This window comes from Culex pipiens, chromosome 2, assembly GCF_016801865.2.
Source record: "Culex pipiens pallens isolate TS chromosome 2, TS_CPP_V2, whole genome shotgun sequence".
NCBI classification, from domain to species: Eukaryota; Metazoa; Arthropoda; class Insecta; order Diptera; family Culicidae; genus Culex; species Culex pipiens.
The window spans coordinates 100553850-100581057 of record NC_068938.1 but is presented as its reverse complement, the minus strand read 5'-3'; the positions used below and the strand labels follow the sequence as shown (position 1 = coordinate 100581057).

The following is a 27208-nucleotide window of genomic DNA, read 5'->3' as shown; positions in this document are numbered from 1 at the left end:
GCTGCTGCTACTATAAATGGTGGGGGAGATTGGCAACACTGTCGATCGCTTGATAAAGTGGCCAATTCAGTGTGTTTTATGTGCCATAAAACACAATTCCAAACAAACAAAAGAGGGGTTTCAATCAGTTTGATAACGCATTTATTGGTGTAAGACAACTAATAGATTCGAGCTTCAAAACCAGTGCTATTGTCAAGGTGGGAGCTACTACTGATAGTAGTGCCTAATATTGTTAGTTGGGACCACCAGCTGATAACCAGATGATATAAGTTGTCAATTAGGTAGTAAATTTGTAAAAAGTTTAATTGCCAATTTATCATTTGGACTCGAAATTTTATAGTGACTCATTTTCGTCATTGATGTGAATCCCGATAACACAGGTTAACGACCGTCTGTGGAGGTACCGTTGACATAACATTTTTTTTTGTATTATCTCCAACCAAAATAGTATAAGGTTCCAATTCCTAATTGTATGGTTTTTTTTTTGGATTCTTACTTAATTAAAATAATAGAATTGTTGAATGCTAAATATCCCGGAAATTTTTAAAATAAAATTTTGAGGGAATTCAATCGAAGTTTCATAATTCTATGTATTATTTTACAAACAATTCAACAAACTTAAATAATAAAATGAAAAGATTTAACGAACATACACAGCGATTCCACGTCAAACCAGCAGGATCCAGATCAACAGTGCTCCGATTTGGCTCTACGACCCTTATGTATTTGTTTGGCGATTAGGATGGTCTAGAGCGTCCAAATTCCCGGGGATGCAAAATTCCCGGGAAATGGGATATTTTCAACCAATTTCCCGGGAAATGTGAAAATCATCGAAAATTATTCAGATCCCGCTTCTGATTAATATTTTGCAACAAAATTGTACAGAGCAGCTACTTTAATGATCCAAATGAGTGTGAGGATCAATTAATGGCCTAACTGTTTGTAAAAAATCATACAACTTTAAGAAAGTATACAAATTCTAATTGTCTTATTGTCTTTGAAATCGTTAGAAGTAAAACAAATATCATATTATTATTATCATATTTTTGTTGCATTATTTTTTTAAATTAAGGTGTTTGGAAATTTAGCAAGATACATGTCCCACAACAAAAAAAAAATGCTTTTAAATTTGTCTATGTGACCAATTCGAGAGAATGTGCTTATGAATAACATTGACGGATAAAGTTCAATTAAAGAAATGCATAAATTATGTTTTTCAAGGCAAATAACTTTTCCCAGAAAAACTTGTAATAGTTTCAGCTTATGAATAAAAAGATTACCATTGAATTTAGCTCAAGTATCTAACTTCTCGTGCTTTTTCAATTCAAACACTATTTCATGAAATCACAACTCAATGTTTTCAAATATTTGTAGCTAGTTTTTAAACATGTTTGCATTTTTGGGCACCTTTCATATGATACGAAGTTGTTTTTTATGATTTTTTAAGGTTTCGTTTATGGTATAGTTTTTGTAACAAGGTACTCAGGCTAATACATGACTTAGCTGAAAAGTGGTTTAAATTAAACAATACATGTTTTTCATAATTAACTCTCATACGCCCCCGCCCTTACAGACTGTAATTTTTCGAATACTAATAAACAAATTCTTCTTGCACAACCCTCTTTGAAAAAAAATCAATTCAATTTTCATCCAATTTGGTCACGGTAAACAAAAACGTTTAAAAATATCTCAATTTTAATCTCGGCTAGAAGGGGTTAAAATCTTATTTTCGAATGATTATTCGAAAAATTTGTAAAAAAAAGGTTACCAAAATAATTTTGTTGACCAACAAATAAGCAAGATCTATTCCCAGTTGTGAATGCTTCAGAAATAAATATTATCTGAATCAAACCTTGACATGCAATTTACAGACAAGCTGATTAGTTTGATATGAACAGTAAATTGAATGGAATAAAATAAAATAAGGTTCTCTCATTGATTTTTCTTGTTTATTTTCAAACTATTGGTGCCAAAAAGTTAGAAACATACATACTTCCACTTGAATTTCGGGAATACAAATTTCCCGGGAAACGGGAAATATTTTTTTTTTTTTCGGAAAATCCCGGGAATTCTTTCCTGGGGCGGGAAATTTGACGCTCTAAGATGGTCCTATCCGAAATAGGGAGGTCCAAAAACTTGCGTATTTTGATTTTTTTTCAAAAACAACATTTTTCAAAAAATCTTATCTCAGGAATCTTTGTACCCATTTTAGCTAACAACGATTTAAAAGATAGATGGTAAAATTAGCTTTCATTTAAAATTTGGGGTTGTCATTTCTCGTTTTCAACTGTGAAACAACGTAAGAAGTATTTTCATGGAAAATTTAGTGTTCTTTTCGAATCTGAATAAAAACAACTTTTTTAGAGACGAGAGAAAGATTCAAATTGAATATTTGACTAAAACTTCAAGTTCATAAAAAAACATATTTTTTTCTCATTTTGTAAGAAAAGTGAACTTTTTGCTTTTGGTATGATGTTTAACCTGGTCGTGAAAAGCTGACTATTAAAAAAATCCAACTGTAAACAATCAAAATTCTAACATGGAGAATGACTGATTGAAAAGCACTATCGTTAAACGTACTAAATGCGCATACAGATAACCATGAGGAAAATCACTAGCGTTTGTGGGAAAACTTTCTCAGCATCTATGTAAACGAGTTATAAGCATCAATTGTTGTGAAATAACTATCTCGCGCAGGGGTGACTGATTAAATCTTCTAAACAATAAACTTTTCCACTCAATTCAAATTAAAGTAGTTAACTTTTTTTCTAATTTGATGACATCACAAGAACCAAATCACAAAACAATACACTCATAAATTCGAAAAAATTATCACCGCTCAAAAATTTCAACTCGAAGCCATTAAAACGTGCTAAATGGTTCTCTTAATGCCTCCGGCTTACCATATCGGAAACTGAAACGCTTCAAATAAGTCAACAGAACGTCAACGTCCGGCTCGTTTAGCGATTCAAACAAACAAAAAACAGCACTCGAAACCTTTCCACACCTCCTCTTCAGATAAACCAGGTCAATGTTTCTATGCCATGATTCGACGACGCCAACCCTGGAATTCCCCTTATCTCGTCCTCATCCTTCAAAGGAGTTCTTTACAACCGAATCAAGAAGACAATCACTACTCAAGAAGCCACCTGTCGAGTATTCTTTAAATTGATAACACCCTCTGTCTGGACTGATTGAGACTTATCAATGATCGGTGGTACTTATCAACACAAATGTCGCGCCTTACTATTGAGGGTTAGACGCGCTAATTGGAACCTGTGTTATCGGAATTTTACCACCCGCCGACAATACTTGAACTTGTTTGCACGACTTATCAGCAGCTTTAAACTGGGGTGGGCTTATTTGCTTTTTAAAAATTGTTTGCAAATCTTTGAAAACTTTTTTATTTTTTTTACTAAAATTACTCAAATTAATATCAAAAAAAGTGTAAAACATTGACGAAAGAAGGAAAAAATAACTTTATAAATAAATTTAAACGTAAAACAAACAAAAGGTGTCAATGACATTAATTTCTAGACAAATTGACTGTTTTCATTATCGATCGCTACACAAGTATCTCGGTTATTTGCACGAGAGGTACAAATATTTACGCATCGCAAACCGCCAGCCCGGTGCGTTACTTTCCCGTCAACCAATGGGGGTTACCTCATCGGCCGGTGAAACGTTCCGGAATCCCGTTGGTAGTGAGGTTTGTGGTGATGATGGTACCCTTGATAAATATTGACGGATTCCGGGTTTGGAACGTGGAATGATGTATTGTGTGACGAAAAAATGGTTTCCAATTTTGGAATCTTTCTTTTGATTCAAATTTATGGTCTATACAAGCCAGAGAACACATGACGCCATTTTGATTTTTATTTGTGCTAAAATTTAGTGCTCATTTAGTGCTCTTTAGTGCCCTATTACTCAGCTTAAGTGCCCTCATAGTTTCCATACAAACCATCATACAAAGTTCAAAAGTCATTTTCAGCCCAATACTTGCACTAAGCCGAAGGCACATAATTATTCCAGTTTGAAAATATGTTGAATTATGTTGAAATTTCAAGAAAAAATCCTTTTTTTAGCCCGATTCTTGTGCTTAGAATTATAAGAAAAAAAAATTTCCACCATATCAACAACTGAAAATGTAATTGACCCAGTTTTAAAAAAATGTCCAATCAATTTCTGTCAATATCAGTTCAATAGGTTATCCTTTGGGTTTTATTTTCCTGAGCATTAAATCTGAGGTATGAGGCACTGAATGAGCACTTAATTTTAGCACGAAAAAATATTCAAAATGGCGACATGTGAAATCTGACTTTTGAACTTTGTATGGCGATTTATATGGAAACTACGAGGGCACTAAATCTGAGGTTAAGAGCACTAAATAGCACTGAATGAGCACTAAATGTTTGCACGAAAAAAAAAACAAAATGGCGTCATGCGTAATCTGGCTTGAATAGACTCAAATTCATTGCATATTGTTAAATTGATATACGATATAAAAATCGAATATTAACGTTTAAGTTAGTAGTAACGACTTTCAAAACAAGCGATAGTAGTTTATGCAACATGTTGCTATAGGAACATTTTTTTTGCAAAAATGAAGTTTTGCAACGTGTTGAAAACAATATTTTTAGCACTTCTGGGAAAAACGGCAATAGTAGTTTATGCAACAAGTTGCAAAAATAGAATTTTTCAGCACGAGTCGTACATTTATCCAACGAGGTTCACCGAGTGACCTTTCGAAATAAGTGCTGAAAAGTAGAACTTTTCAGCATTTATTTTGAAAAGTGTTACTATTCGATTCTGTTATTTTTTGTACAGCAAAGTAGGCTATTTCGTCGTTCAAGAATGACAGGAAAAGTAAGTAGTTTCACGACGGAATTGCAAAAAAAAAAATATGTCAGCATTCAGATGGATGCTGAAACGAACTTTCAGAACTGTTATTTTTGGTGATAAAAGTAGGCCAATAAATGACAGGAAAAGTAAGCAAGATTTTCAAAAGCTACTTTTTATGAATGCAATAATTTTGAAGACAATTTTTTATAAACCAATCACTGAATTTGAAATTTGGTTTGAGATTGTTACCAAATTTATGCTCGAAAACCGGTGCCGCAATTGTCACAGCAAATATCAACACGTTCCACTTTCTCACCCTTGAAAAATTGAATTGAATCGAGCAACACCGGCTTACACGCACATGCAAATTAATCATAATTCGATATGGAAAAAAATAACAAAGCAAAAACTCAGTTATTTTTAGTTTCGTTCACCACATCACATAAAGTAGTTGCGTTCACGTGCTGCCACTAATTTCACCCTACAACAGTTTCGTTTCGTTTTTTGCACACCTGCGCTGGTCACTCGGCAAATCAAAACAAAAACCAAAACAATGCCAAACCTCCACCACTAACCGAAACCTTGCCGGACCGGAAATCAGAACTAGATATGAAAAAAAACGCCGACACCGTGGAGAGAAACCGCGCGGTGTCGATCACAGTGTTAGCGGCATCGATTCCAGGTATTGGACGACGACGGATCGCCAAAAAACACCCCCGCGAGTCGGCCACATAAAAATGAAAGTTTGCATTGAATGTTGTGCCATTGTTTGGGTGGGTGACATGGGGGGTTGACGAATTTCTTAATGTGATTGCTTTAGCAAGCTAAACTCTTTTCTGGCAATTATGTTATGTTTCTGGTATTTCCAAGTTAAACTTTTTTACTTTTAGCTTTTCTATAGTTGTTGCCCAAAAATATTACGATAGTAAGGCCGGGACCGTGGTGTAGGGGTAAGCGTGATTGCCTCTCCCCCAGTCGGCCTGGGATCGATCCCAGACGGTCCCGGTGGCATTTTTCGAGACAAGATTTGTCTGATCACGCCTTCCGTCGGACGGGAAGTAAATGTTGGCCCCGGACTAACCTAAAAAAAGGTTAGGTCGTTAGCTCAGTCCAGGTGTAGGAGTCGTCTCCCTGGGTCCCTGTCTCGGTGGAGTCGCTGGTAGGCAGTTGGACTAACAATCCAAAGGTCGTCAGTTCGAATCCCGGGGTGGATGGAAACTAAGGTGTAAAAAGAGGTTTGCAATTGCCTCAACAATCAAGCCTTCGAACACCTAGTTTCGAGTAGGAATCTCGCAATCGAGAACACCAAGAGATCGAATAATTTGATTTTGTAGGTTTGATTACAATAGAGAACAAAACTAGTTTTGAGTTTATTCTTTAGTTTCATCAAAGCCTTTTTCATTTACTTCAAATTTTCATTATGTTCTTTGGGGTGCACTGGCAACCTTTGAGTCAGCAAGTTCATAGTCTTCCGAGCTCAACCAAATTTTCGATTTTCTCGGCGTGAGTTAACTATTTATCCGCGAATGGGTCCCCCCGCGGGGCAGAAACCCTTCCCGAATCGACGTAACCCGTTCATTCAACCGGGTCAATCGCGAAGTGCCTCCCCGGGACGAATCACGAAACCAACGGATACTACCAGACGCATCTGGTCTCCGTCTGTTTTCCTAAGCTGCAGGACGAACGTACCTGAACCAACGAAGCTCCATCCTAACTATGGTGTAAGAAGCCCCATTCAAACTCGTGCTAAGACGGCCCAAGGTAGCACCCAGCAGAAGGCAGGTTCGTCCGGAGAATTCTCCGGTGGAAATTCAGCATCATTAACTTCTGCCGTCCTAACCTCAAACACGTTCAGTGTTTTGAGCGATGACGATGACGGTGATGCAGAAGAAGGCAACGACGACGGCGAAAGTCAACACGATCAAAACAACGCAGTCACCGTGGACGAAGCGAAAGTGAAGAACAAAAAAACAAGTGCCAATTGTGATTCCCGACTACCCCGCAGCAGCAGTCAACAATCTATTGTCTCGTGCTGGATGTGAGTTTGAGATGCTGATCTTGAAAAACAGCATTCGGATTAGAACACTTAACGGCCCGATGTACACAAAAGTATTGTCGGTGCTGAAAAATGGCAATGTTCCGTATTACTCATACGATTCGCGGGAGAAGACCCCAGTGAAAATTGTTCTTGCCGGATATATTCCAGTGAACCCATCGCAGCTGGCGGATGTCCTTGCTGAGTACAATGTCAACCCTCAGGAGATACGAGTGATCTCAAGTAAGGAAACAGTCACAGGTGAACACGTCCTTTACCTGCTAGTGTTCGATCGTGGGTCGGTAAAGCTCCAGGACCTTCGTCAGATTAAATCATTGGACGGATTCGTGGTCAGCTGGAGGTACTTTACCAGACGACCGTCCGACGCAGCGCAGTGTCACCGATGCCAACGCTTCGGTCATGGTTCCCGCAATTGCACACTGACCCCCAAGTGTGTGAAATGCGGGGAAACTCATCTTACGGAAGATTGTTCGCTGCCCCGGAAATCAAGCCTGGGGGATAATAACGCCGAGCAAACAAAAGCCAGAGTCAAGTGTGCAAACTGCGGAAAGAACCACACAGCAAATTTCCGAGGATGCTCCGTCCGAAAATCTTACCTCGAGATTGTGGAAAAGCAGCGGAAGACGACATCAAATCGATTTTCAACAACTACGACTTCGACAGCTCAACAACCAGCAGGCCAGCGTTCAGCACACCCACCTGGGTGGGGACGGACCTACGCCAGCGTCGCTGCTTCAGCCAGCGGAGCTGATCCGACCCAAAATGCAACAGCTGATGGTGCCAACCTCTTCACTCTTACTGAGTTCCTGGCGCTGGCGCGAGAAATGTTCACCCGTTTCCGTGCTTGCCAGAATAAAGAACAGCAATTTTTAGCCCTTGGGGAGCTGATGATTAAGTACATAGGAGCAAATTAAATTTTGATTACGTCCTTAGATGCTAGGAGCGACCTGGCTAGTTTTTGCATTAGTTATAAGTTTTCCTCCAACTATCCCATTTCTTTCGCAATAACAGTAGGTTTTTTGCTAGTTTTTTCCTGCTTCCGTTAACCCTTTTTCATACTTAAAAAAACATCCTTCGATGCAAATGAGCTTAAAATTAGATGTAAGGAATCCCATAACACTAAAAATTGTAAACAAGATACATCTTTTGTAATCTGATAAGTACAAATAATAAACACTGAATTGAATTGAATTGAAAAATTATGTTCTTTGCATAGAAGTCTTGTTTAATTTTTATAAACAAAGACATGTTTAAAAACTAAAAATGTCTTAGTAGTCATCAAAAATCACTCTTTACGGTTATTTGGAATGATATTTTCTCCGGAACCCGCCCATTAATTTACATTTTAAAACTATCACAGTAGCTATGGCTCGTCCTTACATACAATTTTGGAAATTTTACATCAAATCTGGTAAACCTTTGTCTCAAAGCACTTTCAAAAACACTTAAAAAAGCAAGAAAAAATGTTTATTGGACCTTTTCAAAAGAAGAACACTAAAAATATTATTTATTATTACTTTATATTTCAGAATTTTCGAGTAGCTATATTTTAAACAAATCTATTTGTCTAAACAAACTTTTGCCAGCTAAAAAGTAAATAGTTATACTCCATTTCTTATTGTTAAATACAAGAATTTTCTATATTTCCCAGCAATTTCAATATTTGAGAAATATAAAAACTATTAATAATTTTTCAGCACCAGAGGATTGCATTGTTAAAACGGAAAAAAAGTTTTTACCATTTTTATCAATAAACTACTGCCCAACTCCTAACATATATTTTTTGTGATTCCGTCGTGAAACTTCTTAATTTTCCTGTCATTCTCGAGCGTTGAAATGGACTACCACAAATAACAGAATGGAAAATTTATACGAGTGCTGGAAAGTTCTACTTTTCAGTACTGAAATGGGTGCTGAAAAGTAAAATTTATCAGATTTTTTTTGTTTCGAAAGGTGAATTTACTTAACGCATGGATTTTTGTTATAAAATTCTATTTAAAAAGTGTTTTTCGGAATTGCAAAACTTGATTTTTGATACTATTTTGCAAATCCATTGTGAAAGTAATAACTTTTCATGTCAGTTTTCAAAGACAAAATGGCCTACCTTTTCTTCAACAAAACTAGCAAAATCAAAAAGAAATGACAAATTGAACAGTAACAATAACTTGTATTGAAAAGACATGCTTTTTAATATCATATTGATTTGAACGCAGTGGCAGTGCGTGGCCGAATGGTTACGCTGTCCGCTTTGTAAGCGGATGATTCTGGGTTCGATTCCCATCTGCTCCAACCTTCCATCGGATGAGGAAGTAAAATGTCGGTCCCGGCCTTGGTTGTTAGGCCGTTAAGTCATTTCAGGCGTAGGAGTCGTCTCCATGCCATAAGTACAAACAACACACCAAACCAAGCCTACTCCGGTGGAAACGCTGGCGGCGGTTGGACTCGCAATCCAAAGGTCGTCAGTTCAAACACTGGGGTGGAAGGTTCCTTGGAGTAGAAAGAGGTTTGGGTGCTCTCCCCATTCAAGCCTTCGGACTCCTAGGTTCGAGCAGAAACTTGCAATAGAGACCACAAAAGACCCGGGGGTCGTTAATGTGGATGGTTTGATTGATTGATTTGAACGGTGATGAAAGTTAAGTTCATTTGTGAATTTGTCTGCATTAAATAAAGGTTTGACAAATAAAAATATAAATCAATTGTAACAAGTTTTGAAAACTTTTATTATTAACTCAGAGTTTCTTATCATATACATCCATTCCGAAAAAAAATGTTTTGTTTGTTTCTAAAGTATTTCAATCACATTTCGTTATTTCGCAGCTCAAACTGATACAATTGTTCAATTTTCAATTTTCGTTAGCCATAACAGTAGTGAATGTCGAATCTTGCTGATATTCTAGGTTTAACTAGTCTTTGAATACGTGTTTGATGCCCAACCACCCCCAGACAGTTTATGAAAAACAAAAAAAACCTGACGATGAACGAGTCCGTTATTTATCCCTTGATAAAGATTTTAAATAAATCGAAACGTCGGACAAATAACAATTCAACCGTTTTTGATCTTTGTCACACGACTGCCAAGCCGATTAAAAGGACAATTTTTACAGATCTTTTGTTTTAAACCGTGGTGACCGAGCCACGTAGCCCAGTGGTAACGCTTCCGCCTCGTAAGCGGTAGATCGGGGTTCAAACTCCGGCTCGAACCAACACAACTGGTGATCTTTTCCCTTCTGGATTTGATTGCTTAGTAAAGGGAAGGTAGTGTATCATCACAAACTGGACCTTATCAAGACCTTCGAAAGACAACCTATGGAATGTTAACATTAACCTTAACATCTTAACATTAAGGTGAATAGTAAACTGTCACTGAATCCGCTTTGTAAATGCCGGCCCCGATACTCTTCACAGGTGTTCCCCTCAGGAACAGGGAAAGATTAACTTTTTTACTTACTTATGTTTTAAATTTGCATCTTTTTGGCCTTACAATGGCTGTTATTTTTTACCCTTAAGTCAAAATTGACTAGTCAACAAAAAAAATGTTGTTTTAAGAGCTCTAAAAGTGCCCCGAACATCACTTTTCTCTCAAACTCAACCCAGAGATGCTACGTTCAAAAAACTGATTTTTGTAGGTTAGCTTAGATGCTTTCTCTAAATTTGGTCGTAGAAGACGTAGATTGCGTGATAAAAATTTAAGTTTCTTCGACAAAGTTGCTTGGATTGGCAAGCCAAACAACTTTTTAGAAGACAGCAAAATTCCCAAAAATATTCCTGAAAAAGTTTTTCAAAATCACCCTAATCGTGAACCACCCTTATTTTCAACCAATCCAAAATTTACCTCTTACTATTGGCAACAACTCTTCTAAAGAAATCAAAGCTCAAAAACTTCACAATTTTTCGGAAAATCTATTTTCCATTTAATTTTGCGAACTGGATTACGGACAAAACACATCGTCAAAACTTGAATATTTTGAAAACTTATAATTGCAAAACAATTACACTGATAAACAAAAAAAATAATGCATTTTAAAACACCTTTTCATTAATCGTTGACACCATGGTTTGAAATTTGAATTTGTATACTTTGATATTTGTTTTATCCTCCCTCGACTTTGGTCAGAGGGACATAAACTTCTAACACTATTTGCAACGGCATTATTCAGAATGTTCTAAAACTCGATGACAAAACTTTGAATTTCTCCCGGTAAGGATTTTTTTTAAATTCAAAATTGACATTGGGTTAACATCAGCAAACTAAACCTACGCTGTTATTTTACTTTAGATCTAAGTTATTTCCTTTTGAATCCGAATCCAAATAACATATTTTTTTATCAGAATTAGAAGTGCCAACCATCACATAAAGAAAGCTTTCCCGCAGGCAACAAAATAGCTAAATCCACAAAACTCGCCCACCCCGTAATCACAGCACAACAACCGTAACGAACCGATCATTAGGCTAGTGATGAAGGTAATTTTCATATCGTCACGTCCATCACCAACGCCGCCGTCCACCGGGGTAGCCCACGTGGGCATCACATCTCAGCCGCGCGAATTTACTCACATTTTGACACTGTCAACTGCCAGCCGCTCAACATGGTGACGCCGGTGTTTCGACCTGGTGTCTTAAATCTAATTTGGTTCTGAAACTCCAACGATCTTGAGGTGGTCACCGACCTCCTGGAACAGTTCCTCCCCAATCGGGGATGGCAGGACCTCTATCAGAGATCACCACGTGTTCACACTCAAAGTCACAAACCCCACAGAATTTTCCGAACAACCGCGGACCGAGTTCTTCGCGTTTCGAGCACGACCCGTTTGGAGTTTCGCGAATGTGTCCGTCCAACCGTCAGGCGAGACGTTTGCGCAGGAATTAAACCGCAACCGATAGCCTTCTGGCGCATTTATACGATTCGGCACCTGCGTCCGAACTCTGGTCTGCTTGTCTGTGTTTTGGGGCTCGAACGGAGAGCAAGAGCGACTACCTCAACTCAGTCTAGTCAGGGCAGGTGAGAGGAAAACGGAAACGAAGCCAGCAACTACTCGAGCTGATAGTAGCAAAGCGAGAGTGAGAGTAAGTCAGTTGATCGCGACGCTGGCTGTTGCTTAGCTTTGGGAGAGCGTCGCGACGCTGCTGCTAGAGAGAATGGCGAGTTGTTGTTGAAGTGGGTTTTTTATCAGTAGAGTTGAGCTTAGTGTTGAATGGCTTGGTATGCTAGAGTTGGGGATTCCAACAGTTTTTTGTCACACCTCTTCGGCGCTCTTTGAAGGTGCGAGCTCGTGCGTGAAATGTGAAGGAAAACGAATTATGCGAATATTGGCAAATTTGAAGGTGTGAGGGAAATATCGACGTTGTCGTGCTATCTTGTCGCACGTCGCGTTTTGACGCTCCGATAAAAACGCGTTTTAATAAGTGACCTTGAATAAACAAAAACAAGAGCATGCAATGTAAACAATTACAAAGACGTTTTGTTTGGTTGATCATTCTGTAAATTTACCTTAAGTCCCGAGTTATAATTAAAATAGTTTACGGTAGTCGGGCAAGTACGTGCGTCAAACGCGTTCTAACCTGAAATCTCACTGGCCAGTTGTAACACTTACAGCAATTTTCAGGGTGTGACAAGATAGCACGACAAGATTGAAACTTTTATAATATGAAGAGTGACAACAATGCACGAAGTTTTTTTATTCAACATCTCAGGATTGAAATCGAATTTTGGGGATTTGTGAAGGCCAAAAGGTAAGCTGCACAAAATAGTGTGTTTAACACCATTTGGCTTGAAATGCACGTGCGACAAGATAGCATGACTACGACGATTAGATCTCCAATAAAATTATTTTGAACCAAAATTACTGAATTTGTAGCTTTCTTTGAAATTCCCCTCAATTGCAACATATGCCCGAACACAAATTTGAGCAATACAGTCCAGACTCGATTATCCAAAGTTTTAATTATCCGAAAGTTTGTATAGAACTTTATTTTTGTATTTTCTTATTTTTAACATTAGATTCAAACTCTGCGACCCTATTTTAGTCAAGTTTGAATGGTTGATTGCTTTAAAAGTTACTAAATGCATTATTTTAATAAATATCTTGGAACATAAAAAAAATTTAATTACTTTAGAGTAGTTTAGGGGTCATCTTGAAACTCAACAAACAAAAATAAGACAACGATTTTTTTTCTGAAGTGAATTTTTTTCGAGACCTTCGGATAATCAAGTCTGTACTGTACCTTATTTCATTGAAGAGCTATGTTTTACCTTATATTTATGTTCCCAATTTATATATTCAATCATCTGTCGTATTACACCATTACATTTTTAAACATTTTCGAAGAAATCAGATTGTTGAGAACAGTTTGTTGAACAAGTTCGGTAAAAAAAAGTATTGATTGATAGTTTTGATTTAATATAAGCAGAGATATGCCCAATTTATTTTATTTAAAAAATGACTTTCTCCAATTCGTTTGGATTTTAATGTAGTAAGATATCAGGTAATTGGAATGATGATAATATTTTGTTGTTTCATGAAAATAATATCCAATTTTAACGAAAATTTCTTGTAACAATTTTTTAAGAAACATGGGTAATTCTCTACCAACTCACACGAAATCGGGAAAAGTTTTTGAAAAAGTTATTTTGAAAAAGTTACTTTTTGCGTTTCTCTTTGTTTCGTCGTCCGTGTCTGTCGCGTGTGACCATGAACGGCCATGATCGATGACGACCAACTTTTTCAAAACTTTTTTTCGTAAAATCGCGATAACTCGTGATGTTTATAAGCAAACCCCTTATGTCTATGTATCATTTTTTTTGTAATTGTCTGCTCTACAACTTTGTAGAACATTATTACACTCTAAAAATAAACCTGCAAAGTTAGAAAAAACACGAAATTTAAAATGAAAAATTTTGTTCTAAATGAAAAAATGACCCTTCTGGGTCAATGTAGATTCGAAAAGTACATTAACGAAGTTGACTTTATAGCTGTCGGCCACCATTGGTAGTACCAACCACTAGTGTCTTCCTTTTTATCTACAAGGACTTCGCCGCCCTGGGCTCCTAAGTGTATGAAAGTATGGCACGGAGCGACGGCGCCGAATACCCATATTTACACAAAGAATTTTAGAGCACCCGCCGCGGGATTCGAACCGGCGACCTCTGGATTGGAGTCCAGTGCGCGGTCCGATTGATCCACACGGGTGGGACACGAAAAGTATATTAAATTTCCCATAAAATGACATGTTCCAAAAAATTTTACAGTCGAGTAACGGAAAATGGGAGAATTTTTAAAACTTTTTTAGTGTTTTTTCGATGAAAAATACGTTTTTTCGGAATTCTGAGTACGCCATCAAATTGGGCGTCTAATTTTACATAAAAGTCCCTTTGACACCAAATTTCTATCTCATCACCGTTTCAGGCTGCAAATGATTGAAAAATACCTCTTTTTTCGCATGTTCAAAAATGGAAGGATCGTACCGCCCCTCCGTCACGAGATATCAAAAAACGGACCTCGGATTCGTGATCAGGGACAATAGTTACCCCTTAGGACAAAGTTTCACGCAAATCGAAGAGGGGTCGGGGCAACTGCTGTGTGAGTTGGCGGAGAATTACCCACATTATAAAATTTTGATAAAAAGTATGATTTAAAGTGGAATAAGGAGCAAATGGGACACACTAAATATTTACGCAAACTCTTGCGAAAATAATCATTAAGTTGATCGAGGTGTCAGTCGAGTATCGACCATAGATTGCTGCGATCCCTGTCTGACATCGAAAAAATAGCGTAAACAGGGGCAAAAGTGACAGACGCATCATTCTGCGATTGCAGATCAGGCTTAATATCCAGCAGAAATATGAAACATTATGCTTAATCCTGGGGTATTCAAAATGTTACTTATTTTATTAATAAGACCTGATTGATCTGGTGTGAAAATACTCCAACCAGGTCGTAGACTATCCGGCAATTGTTGATGAAATTTTTATATCGAATTATCCACTAAATTTATATCATTACTTTTTTTAGTATGGATAGTAAACTTTTGATGTATCCGAAACATAATCTGGATTTGATTATCCAAATTCCAAAAATATTCCTTTTTCTTCGTTTCACTTCATGCCAATTTTTCAACTCCCCTATATCTTCCAGAATCAAAGTTAGCAACATTCTTCAAATACTCGAAACCACCTTCACCCCAAGCGTGGACTTATCGTCAAGTGAGTGCTGATAATCCCCCACCCTCGAGAAATCCAAACCTCCTCCTCGCCGTTATCAACAACACCTCCGTCAGACTTGTTTAAGAGCCCTCTCGATTATCTACTATCTGGGAGACCGGCTTGGGACAAACCCCCGCCAATTGTGCCACAAATGCAACCGAAAAAAGTGCTTCTGCCTTAATTGCAGCCCGAAAATCGGCCATTATCGGCAGTTTGGAGTTTATTTTTTGCGGTATCATATTGGGTGGACACTTTTTTTTAGGGGGCAGGATTGTATGTTATCAAATCAATAGCCGTATCAATGACCAACGCACAGTCGTCCAACAACAGCACCAGGGGTATCAATTATTACGAGAGATGTGATCTGTCGTTTGAATTGTGTTATGACCGGGGTTGAATTTGTTTTGTTATCTGGGTGATTCAAATAAACCTTTGTTTCCGTGATCACTCCTTGGGGTAATGCTCTTGTCAGTGTCGGATGTGGCCTTCAGTTGAAGTGAGATAACTACCTTTTGAAAATGGAGGGGGTTAATGTGCCAAAACCGTGCAGGTTAAGGTTAGGTATCTGCGGGCATTGCAATCTAACGTTCAACTTGAATCCAGCAAATCTGTATGCTACGTCTGAAACCAACTAAACACGCACGTGACTTAACTAGTTTAAACTGCCAGCTCAGTCTACGAAGGAGTACCGCGTTGGAGGTGTCTTGCACCCAACTTACCGGTTCACTATCGCTGTTGAAAAAAAAAACAGCGTTTCGGTTTCTATAGTAGAACCACTTGCTACTAGAAGTTACTAGCGGCACCTCGGTGGAGTTACCCATCGACACATTTCTTTCAGGGTCAACACGTCGTCGTCGTAGAACTACTCAGCTGTGCAATTATGCACGACGTACAGCAGGTAGGTAGTTTGCAGAAAAAAAGAACCAAGAATCGACCGAGGTTCGAACCGGCGAAAACTAGTAAACTAGACGGATAGTGGTCAGACGGCGGCTAATGTACCCTTCTAGCTTAAGATCACGTACAGGTGCTAAGTGGAGGCGTGCGTCGTAGTCCGTGTTGCTGAAGTATAAGTTGCGCGTACAGCAGAGGAAATAGTGGTTTCGTGTTGCGCGAAGGAACTGACCGGTGACTAGGAACGTGCATTAGATTTCTTGACATAGCTTAAACTTTTCGAGTTGGACTTTGCTGAGCATAAAGTGAACTCGTAATGTTTTAGAGATTTTTGTGGAATTGGACAAAGAGTGAGTTGACGTCTGGGTTGTTTGGGTTAGACTTAGAAAACTTAAATTTTTGCTTTATCTCATCAACCAGAGCTCTACAGAGGTTCAATCTTCAATGTCTCTTAGACAATTTAACAAATTTTCTAAACTCTTAAAAAAATATTTTCAGAAACGGTCACTTATGATAGCTTTTTTTAAAATCGAAAAAATGCAAATATTTTTCTGAAATTAAACTTGCGGTGGCAATACAGCAGAGGTGACCAAAGTATGGCCCGCGGGCCAAACGTGGCCCGCGAGGTAGTTTTTTGTGGCCCGCGGACCCTTTTTGCAAGATCATGTAAAGTGGCCCTTTGACTAGTCTGCAATATGATTTTATAATTCTTAAAAATTTAGCTTATATTTATTTGTGAACAACTTTATTTAATGATCATATTAAAGAAATGGTTTATTCACACTTTGTTCCCGACTATACGATACAAATAATTTGTTGAAAAATCTATCTTAATGAAAGTTTAAATGTGATTGAAATTTCGTTTTACTTAAGAAGAAAACTGTAAAAATAGCCAAAACATAGGTTTTCCATACATATTAACACTGGAACGCCCAACGCATGTCCAACTTACACGGACGCCCAAGCCTCCCAAAAAAGGTGAAACGGTAACTTCAACTCGCTGGTTCTCGGGCATTACTCAACCAATCGGGACGATTCTTGTTTCCAGTGATTTGTAAGAATGTCTAGATGATCCTAAAATTTTACAGAACTTGATTTAAACAAATCTGTAATTTCTGCGACCGAAAACATCGTTCCACCTTTTTTAAAACGACTGCCTCCGCGGAATTTTTGGCGCATTTTTTTTAACACGCAAAAAAAAAAGTTGGAACGATGTTTTTGATCGCAAAAATTATAGAATTGATCAAATTAAGTTCTGCAAAGTTCTGTAATCATCTAGACATCCTAACAAATCACTGGAAAGAAGAATCATCTTGATTGGTTGAGTTATGCCCGAGAACCATTCAGTTGAAGTTACCGTTCCAACTTTTTTGGAGCCTTGGGCGTTGGAATGTTAAAAAGTACAATGCACATTTTTTCTGGGCTGAGCCTTAAACTTATTTTGCACTTAGAAACTTTTCACCTCGGGATTCGAACTTAAGACATTTGGGTTATTAATCTAACTTACTAATTCAGGCATACGAAGATTTATTGAAATTTTAAGGAAATTGATGGAATAATGATTGAAAAATGCTTTTGCAATGATTTAACATATTTTTTGCACTTTAAAATATAATTCCACAATTTTGTGTATACCACTTTATTTGTTTTGAAATAATAACTGAAATTTTAGGGAAAATACAAGTGCATTCAATTGAATACCTTTTTCATTTTTATTATATTCGAGAAATAATGATCGTCTTCAGCCACAAAATGATCAACCACCCCACGACCTTTACCAGTCCGTGGCATATAAACTTCCATCAAAAACATTTGCAGCAGCCTAACCTGATTCCAATGTTTGTTGAGGCATGCAAATTGCAATGAACAGCGCATGTTTTTTTATGTTTTGTGGATTTTAATAAATTTGAATCAACTGATTAAAAGCTTTTTGAACAAAACTGTTGGCAAAGTGTAACTTTTTATTTTCTAATATTAAACAAGTAGCCTTTAAATGACGAAAATGTAAAAAAGTACATGGAATTATTTGAAATCTTCAGCTGATCAAAGTATTTCAGCCTTATAGATTGTAAAAACATAATTCATTTTTAATTAAAAAAAAATTCACAGTTGGCCCGCAAGCTCATGTGAGCTTTGAATTTGGCTTACCATTCAAAAACTTTGAGCACCCCTGCTATACAGTATGTAAAAAATGAATTTATGCATTTATTTATGCAATGAAACTATGCACATTTTGTGATGAAACATATAAACAATTTAATGTTTGACCGAAACCTAGTACTACGTTTTGTTCAGAAACTCATGCCGAACATTTTGCTACAAAAAGCTCATGAAAAGATGAAGTTATATAACAAATACTATTACAGAAATCAAAAAAGGTGCAAAAAAAGTTTGTACACCTTTCGAAAAATGAACATAAATAAAGTTATTTGTTGACAAATTACCATAAATCCAGTCTCCCAACTCCAAATAGGCATCCTTGACTGATTAAAAAATAATTTGGATTGAATATAAAGTTTACTAATTACTTAGTATAAAAGTTTATATAACTCTGGAAATTCTATATAAAACTTATCTAAACTTAATTTTGCAAACTTTCAATTTAACTAAATGTCAGTATGTGCCCAAGGGGTGTAAATACTTTTTTTATATACTGTATCTTGGAAACGTGGAACTTTAACAATCAATCTGTAAAGTACTTTTCGATTGCAAATTCAAATTTACATAAAAAATGAAATAAAATAATTTGACCTGTACGTAAAATTTCGATTTTTTCCAGAAGCCACTGTTTTTTTTTTTTCAAAAAATCATAAATCGGCGGCAAAATTTTGACCATACTTCTCTATGGCTCAAAAGTTGCGGATTTTAATCCCCTAAAATATATCAAAAAATCTGAAAAATCAAAAAATACATATTTTGGGAAATTGAGTTTTTGTGAAAAAATTTTTAATTAAAAATCAGCAAGATTTTTTCCGTGTACCCATTTTTTCTTAACAGTCCTCTTCAACACCCACAACGAAGATACCAAATTGATCAGCAAATTCCTTCAAAAGCTACAGATCTTCGAATACTTACTTACCATTTTTGTATGGACAGTTGCCAAAATTGTATGGAGACTTGTATGGGTGAACCAATGACACATAAAGGCTTCTTTGGTCATAGAAAAACAAAAAACAAAAATGATCGAACACAGACATTTTAATTTTGCACAGACATTAACAGATTCAAGAAACTTTCAGAATTGGCAGAAAGACTTATTAACAACACAGAAAAAAAATGATAGCAATAAATATTCATCAGGGAATGATGACAGATTTTGTGTCAAAAAGTGTGTGATATTGCATCAGGAACTGGTGAATTTTCATCAAATTTTGGTGAATTTTCATCTAGTTCACATTTTTACACATTTCTTATGTAATACAAACTAAACCCAACAAACTTCGTTTGTTTTTTTTCCGTTTCTTTAAGTTTTTAGCTTGTTTGCTTAACACCTAAACTCCCAAGCTCGAGAAAAAGGGGAAATTTGTATGGAAATTCCCATTTTTTCTCGAGCTTGGGAGTTTAGGTGTTAATCAGCCTCCTGTGATCAAAATTTAATTTTACATAACTTTTCCTATACAATCATCGATATTGCAAAAAACAACAACAACAACACCTAGCACGAACAACAACAATACGGTCTTTCTGCATCTTACGACAACTTACAAAAAAAAATGCCAAAATGATCATCATAACCATTTAAAATATCAACCCAATTGATGTCATGGAAAGAGTATGCGGAATTGCAGGTTGGAAATACCCAAACAAACATTACATTACCTCACCCTGGCATGGATTTGTTTAGTGACCAAATGATTCTCTTTTGGAAAGTAAGGTCACCTCTCACCAAACAGGTACTTATTGCAAATTTATTTTATTGACATACAAAATTTTGCGTCTCGTATAAAAATCATTTCTATTAAATGCAGTTGAAGCACAACGCGTGTCCCAAAGAGACGTGTTAATTCATGTCTCCGAAATGCGCTCATCATTCACCAACTGTCAGTAAAAGCGTCAATACAAGTGTGACATTTGTCTTTTAAGTTTACTCGCAATATTTAACAACTTTTCAAGATCATCGCAAAAGCTATCAGGACGCTGCCTTAGCTTGAAGTGTTCAAATTAATAAAAATGTTTCTGAACAACAACTAAAAAATTGAAGGCAATAGTTATTTTACTGTAAATTTTTTGTTGAGTTCTATTAAATGGACAAAATTCGCTAACCAAGGGTTATTCAAAAGGAATTTGTAGGCGTTCGTTGGCGCAGTTTGACAAAAAAGCGCCAAACCTTGCGGGCATTTTTCCTCGCATAAATATTGAACTTGACGGTTTGTTTTGGTTCGCAAAAATTTCTTTGCGACGTTCGCGTGTCAACTACTTAAAAATGGTCATAAAAACCCGAGCTCTGTCTGCTACTCGCGTGTGACTTTGGGGGAGCTTTTTAATGCCAATGACGTTTTGGTTGAACGGTGGATCGAGCTGAGCCAAGCAAGGGGGAGGGGTGTTTATGGTGGTGATGCGAACTTGTCGAAGAGTCTAGAGATTCCTGATCTTTTGCAGAGTAGTAAAAACTGTGCGAGCATGAGTGAGGGGGTTAAAGAATGTGGTTTATGGAGAACGTATCAGCCTCGGAGTGGGTCAATGAAGGAGTAGTTTAACCTCCTTGATGTGTATTTTGTTTCCTATACGAAATAAAAATATATTAATAAATTTTTTAATACAGTCCAGACTCGATTATGCGAATCGAGTCTGGACTGAACTTATGTTGGGATTCAAAATTGTTGTGAAAGTTCTTGAGCAGTTCTCTACGAAATCTGTCTTTTTTCTTTAATCTTAATTTTTGTATTTTTTATTCCGGCTAAAATTTTTTTGGTGCCTTCGGTATGCCCAAAGAAGCCATTTTGCATCATTAGTTTGTCCATATAATTTTCCATACAAATTTGGCAGCTGTCCATACAAAAATGATTTATGAAAATTCGAACATCTGTTTCTTTTGTAGAATTTTTTTTTATCGATTTGGTGTCTTCAGCAAAGTTGTAGGTATGGATAATGACTACACTGAAAACAAATTATGCACGGTAAAAAAATGTTGGTGATTTTTAATTTAACTTTTTGTCACTAAAACTTGATTTGCATTAAAACACTATTTTTTTTCTGATATGTTTTAGGTTACATCAAATGTCAACTTTTCAGAAATTTACAGATTGGGCATAAAATCTTTGACCGAGTTATGTATTTTTGAATCAATACTGATTTTTTTTTTAAATCGAAATATCGGTCGCAAAAATTTTTCAACTTCATTTTTCGATGAAAAATCAAATTTTCAATCAGAAAGTACTTTAGTAAAATTTTGATAAAGTGCACCATTTTTAAGTAATTGAAATTTTCTGGAAACTTTTTTGAAAATAGTAACAGTTATTCATTTTTTTTTAAAAAGTGCCATGTTTGCCCAATCTTGAAAAAAATATTTTTGAAAAGCTGAGAAAATTCTCTACATTTTGCATTTTGGAACATTGTTGATACAACCCTTAGTTCCTGAGATATTGCCATGCAAAGATTTAAAAACAGGAAAATTGATGTTTTCTAAGTCTCACCCAAACAACCCACCATTTTCTAATGTCGATACCTCAGCAACTATTGGTCCGATTTTCAATGATAAAATATGAAACATTCGTGAAATTTTCCAATCTTTTCCAAAAAAAATATTTTCATTTTTTTTAAATCAAGACTAACATTTCTAAGGGCGTAATATTGAATGTTTGACCTAGCTTTTCAAATTTATTTTTTCAAGAGTGGGCAAACATGGGCACTAATTTAAAAAAAAAGAATAACTGCTACTATTTTTTAAAAAAAGCCACCTGAAAATGGCTATGACTTAAAAACGGTGCACTTTATAAAATACTACTTTTTGATTGCAAATTTGGTTTTACATCGAAAAATAATGTTAAAATTTTTTGCTACCAAGATTTCGATTTTTTGAAAAAAATCAGTATTGAATCAAAAATTCATAACTCGGTCAAAGATTGTTTTGCTCAACCTGGTAATTTCTTAAACATATCAGAATATAAAAAATAGTGTTTTTTTGCAAATCAAGTTTTAGAGACAAAAAGTGAAATTAAAAATCATTAAAAAAATTTACCGCGTATCATTTTTTGCCAGTGTTTTACTTACAATTTTGCCGAAAACACCAAATCGATCAAAAACTCAATCCAAAGATACGGATTTTCGTATTTTCATAAATCATTTTTGTATGGACAGCTGCCAAATTTGTATGGAAAATTATATGGACAAACTAATGATGCAAAATGGCTCTTTGGGCAAACCGAAGGCACCAAAAAAGTTTATGCCGGATTAAAAAATACAAAAAAACGAATAACCGAAATCTCAGAGAATTGCTCACTTTTGGAGTTCACAATAACCCAGAGAGGTTATTTTTTCATCAAGAACAAAAATTTTCATTTTAAATTACTTGTTGACAAATAACAAAAAATGGCATAGTACTGTTGAATTAAAGACATTTTGCAATCAATCACCGATTTCACTCACGCCACGCTCGACACCAATAGCTGTGACAATGTTCCCAATACAAATGAAATGGAAATCCGTTTGTCGCGTGCTCCAAACAACAAACAAACCGCTGCCGCCACGTGGAAGTGGCGGCCAACAAACAAAACACCACTTCACAAACGGCCAGACAGACAGTCAGCAGACAGATTCGCATAATAAATGAAAATTAATTTCATTTTCCTCGTAGTCCTCACAGCTGCTGCTGCTGTGTCGAGTGGCTCAGAGGAACCCACTTCAAAGCGGCCCGGAAAATCCTTTGAACTTTGCACTTCAAAGGCCGTTCCGTAACAGGACGTCAAACGGTCCAGGAGGATGATTCCGAGATGCTGCAAGTTTTTGGGGGGAAAAGTTTTTGGAAAGTGCGAAGGTGGATTCGTTTTTGAATTGTTTAACATAAGCTTGAATGAAAGTTTCAAAATTATCTTGGAATTTGTTAAACAAGGACGGCTCTTGATTTTTTTTTTATAGAACTTGTCAAGCAAACGTAAATCCTCTCCACCGGAACCAAAACACACATCCAACTTGTGGGGGTGTCTCCGGTGGCATTGATATCGGTCATGCACCACTCGCAACAGGAATAGAAGCAAACCAAAAAAACACATTAACAAAACAGTCAAACGCCACGACCGCAAGGATTCGCGTGCCGAGCGGAATGCATAAAATTTTCTAAAACCTCGCAAGCCAGTCAGTCTTACAATCGCGATCCAGTGTGGGAGAACATCGCGATTGACCGCGATGCCGCGAATAGATAATGAATCATGACAAAGTGTGGTGATAAGTTTAGTGCAGAATGAACTGTTTGGGAAATGATGGGCAGAAACATTGATGAAAATTACCTACGGCAAATTCACGATTGAGCTCTTATCTTGTGTGTGAATGTGTGTGCAATCAAAGTGATGGTATCTCAAAATATAAATTTTGATCAACAGTGCATTAAATTTATTCTTGTAGACCAGTATATGGCAAAAATGAGTGTGCTTACTCAAGGCAGATCTGTTGCTGGTAAGTTTATGGCATACACAGTTATTTTGGAGCTTTAATCGAGCAACAAACTCTCCATAGGCGGAAGATAGGAGACTGACAAGAATAGGTATATTTCCTCTGCTTTTCGCTGATCCCACATATTGCATGCTATTTTTGCTTGTATGCAACAGCGACGAACCGCCCTAATTCTCCATACAAATTTGGAGAAAAACCATTCGCTCCTGTCTTAATAGTTTTGAAAAATTTAAAGTGCACGTGTTTCTGAGAACCCCAAACATGCTTCTCCTCGAATTGAGCTTAAGCAAAAATTTTGTTGGTCGATGTAAAAATGGATCCTGATGATTCGATTTCTGACAATCGACTTAAGACTTACCATGTTTTTTTTGCAATGGAAATTTCCAGTTTGGTCAATAATCATTTTTCTGTTTCCTATTTTTGGGAAATTTTTGAAGGGAAGTCTCCTTCGAAACGATTGAAATACAAATTGCAATACCCTAATAGTAGTTTATGCAACAAGTTGCAAAAATAGGATTTTTTCAGCACGAGTCGTAAATTTATCCAACGAGGTTCACCGAGTTGAATAAATACGCAGAGTGCTGAAAAAATCAAGTTTTGCTACGAGTTCCATACAACATTTTTTGCAATTCCGAAAAACACCCATTGAGTGAAATTTTAAGTCAAATTGTCATGTATTTTGTCAATAAATCGTTTAAATCAAAAAAATGTTGAAAAGTGTTACTTTTCGAAACAAACCAATTTGAGTGCTGAAAAGTAGAACTGTTCAGCATTTATTTTGAAAAGTGTTGCTATTCGATTCTGTTATTTTTGGTACAGATAGGCTATTTCGTCGTTCAAGAATGACAGGTAAAGTAAGTAGTTTCACGACGGAATTGCAAAAAGGTTATTTATCATATCGGTGACGGTGGAGCGTTACGACCCCCTTCATTTTTCATTTTTCATGATCTTTGCTACGTTTTCCAGTGATTTGTAGCTCAAAACCGTGATGAGATTGAAATCGGGTGTCAAAGGGACTTCTGTGTAAAATTGGACGCCCGATTGCGTATTTAAAGTTCCAAAAAACCGTACTTTTCATTAAAAAAAAGTTAAAAATAGTTTTAAAAACGCTGCCATTTCCCGTTACTCTCTGTCAAAAATCGTGAGACAAGTCATTTTATGGGGATTGAATCTTATTGAATCTGCAGTAACCTACAAACTTATTTTTTTTACCGAATTCGGTAGTTGAAAAATTGGTAAAGTTTACATCGGTAAACCATCTGTCAAAATTAACAATATTTTACCGAATATCGGTTACATGATTAACAATAATGAATTTTAAATCTAATTGTGCAGAGAGGTCATTTTTTCATTTAAAACAAAAAAAAATCATTTTAAAATTACGTGTTTTTCAAAACACTGCCGGGTTACATTATTGAGTGAAATAATAATGCTCTAGAAAGTTGTAGAGCAGACAAAACAAAAAAAGATATGTAAACATAAGGGGCATGTACTTTTCACGAGTTTTCAGGATATTACAAAAACGGGTTTTTTGAAATTGTGATTATTTTGAACATTTTTTACCGCAGTGTAATTTTAAGGAGAAGCCTCACCGCCAAACTGCAGGTGTGGGCAGGCAAGTACGCACTTCCGAATCGAAATCGTGTCGCGCAGGCCGTTGGCATTTTTATGAACTCGTCGTCGTCGCCGTCCACATAAACAACCGTGCCATAACTCATCCAACACATTTGAGTGACTATCAAAAGGAAGATAAACAGTTTGTTTTATCGCCGCCGATTTGCTGAGCAGAATTTCAAGATCAAACGTTTGCGGAATATTGAGAGGTTATCGAACAGTTCGAGCGGGGTGCACTGAGTAGTGGAAGTTGTTAGAAGCCGGGCAATTAGAGGAAGACACGTCGCAGCATTACGGGAAATTACAGTTGACTCACGAGCCTGCGCGCATGCTTTATGGCAGAGCGCCGCCATTATGGCATCACGTGACAGAACAACCACACTACAACAAAACGGGGTTATTGATATTCTCTCAGCATAAACAAATACAACGCGGACGTTCATTGACTCGAAATCTTGCGGAGTTCTTCTTGCCTACGGCGATCGACCGGCAAATCTTATTTAATTTATGTATCAATTAGAGTCTCGTCGGACAACCGTTTCGCAAGTCAAAGCCGCTGTTAAAATATAGGAGGTATGGAAAATTTAATATGTTTCTACGAATCAGTCAAATACAGTGTGTCATTGAGAGAATAAACCAGTAAGTTCTGATAATTGATATCAGGACGAAGGATTCAGGGTAATATCCATATTTTGAGCATACTAAGCTGATCAAAATCTATGCTATAAAAACTTCAAAATGAGTTAAAACATGTTTCACTTTAAACTGAAAACAGACTCAAACTCGGGACCGCCTACCCAGCCGTATTACACATGTTCCCCTTACCTTTCGACAGTCGATCGCACCACTCACTACGCTTCTTCCCGGTACCATCACCGTACAAAGTCCAATCCGACGGCCCCGGAAGCGGTGACGGTTCGATACTTCCGTACGTGCCCTTCGCCAACAGGGGCTCACTCTCATCTTGGTTCTGGATCATCACTTCACTCTCTACTCTACTTGGCCCACTACCGGATCGAAAGGTGCACCAGCTGCAACTAATTGCTCTTATATCTAGAACGTAACTTTCTACGCGATCACACCCGGCTCGTGATAGACTTTACTTATAGATAAACTGACGCTAGTTGATAGCAGTGATTATTTTTAGATTGTATCTCGAGCCCGGCACTACGACGAAGTTTCTCATGTTTTCTGCGTTACCATTCCATCAGCGAAGTAAATATTACAACTATCACACAGTGATTTGTAGAAAACAATGTTGCACTGCTAACCTGGTTTAAGTGAAACGCGATACTCCGAGGGTGACAACAGCTCGGTTGGTACTGCAACTGTAGAAACACTGATCGATTAAAGCTCAACACGAGTGATCGTTTGAACAAAAGTTCTGGACAATGAGATAAGCGTGACCCGATTAGAACTTTCTTTTTGGTCACAAAAATGAACTTGATAACGACAGCGAGTCACAAGTCACAAAGAAAGAATGTTATTCTGATTATTGCGTTGAGTGGAACATTACCAACAAAATCGCTGTTTACATCATTTTCAACCTTGTTATATGTTCACATCGGAGCCATAAATACAGGTAGCTTTAACGTTCAACGCTGAGAGATAAGGAAGAAGGAAAGTGAGTTATCGTTCGCCCTTAAAAATTATTTTCGCATTTGCTGACGATTGTATGACGATTTCTAGAATAGGATTTCTAGAATACAAAAAAAGTTAAATTTTAATAAACGCTTTCGCTATACCTTTCAAATTAAACATTTTAAAAATTTAATATAATTAACCTTTTACTTAGCTCACTTTTATCACAAAATTTCGAGCATTATTTTATCACATATTTTGTCTGTGAATATATTTTTAACATTTTTGATGAAAGGCTTTATATACGATTAAAATTATAAAAAAAACGAAGTTGACTTTATAGCTGTCGGCCACCATTGCTAGTACCACCCACTAGTGTCTTCCTTTTTATCTACAAGGACTTCGCCGCCCTGAGCTC

At 36.8% G+C, this 27208-nt stretch overlaps 1 protein-coding gene across 2 annotated transcripts in view; it reads right to left on the bottom strand.

Annotated features, from left to right (window-relative positions):
- Nucleotides 1-26479, bottom strand: part of LOC120413113 (putative inorganic phosphate cotransporter) — a 37793-nt gene extending 11314 nt beyond the window's left edge. The window contains exon 1 of one of the 2 annotated variants that reach the window (XM_039573819.2): nt 26035-26479. In XM_039573819.2, coding sequence (XP_039429753.1) covers nt 26035-26188 — 154 coding nt within the window. In that variant the 5' untranslated portion in view covers nt 26189-26479. Of the gene's footprint in view, nt 1-11453; nt 11773-26034 lie in introns of those variants that run through there. The other variant, XM_039573820.2, reaches the window with a different exon arrangement.
- Between the last annotated feature and the right edge of the window lie 729 nt (nt 26480-27208).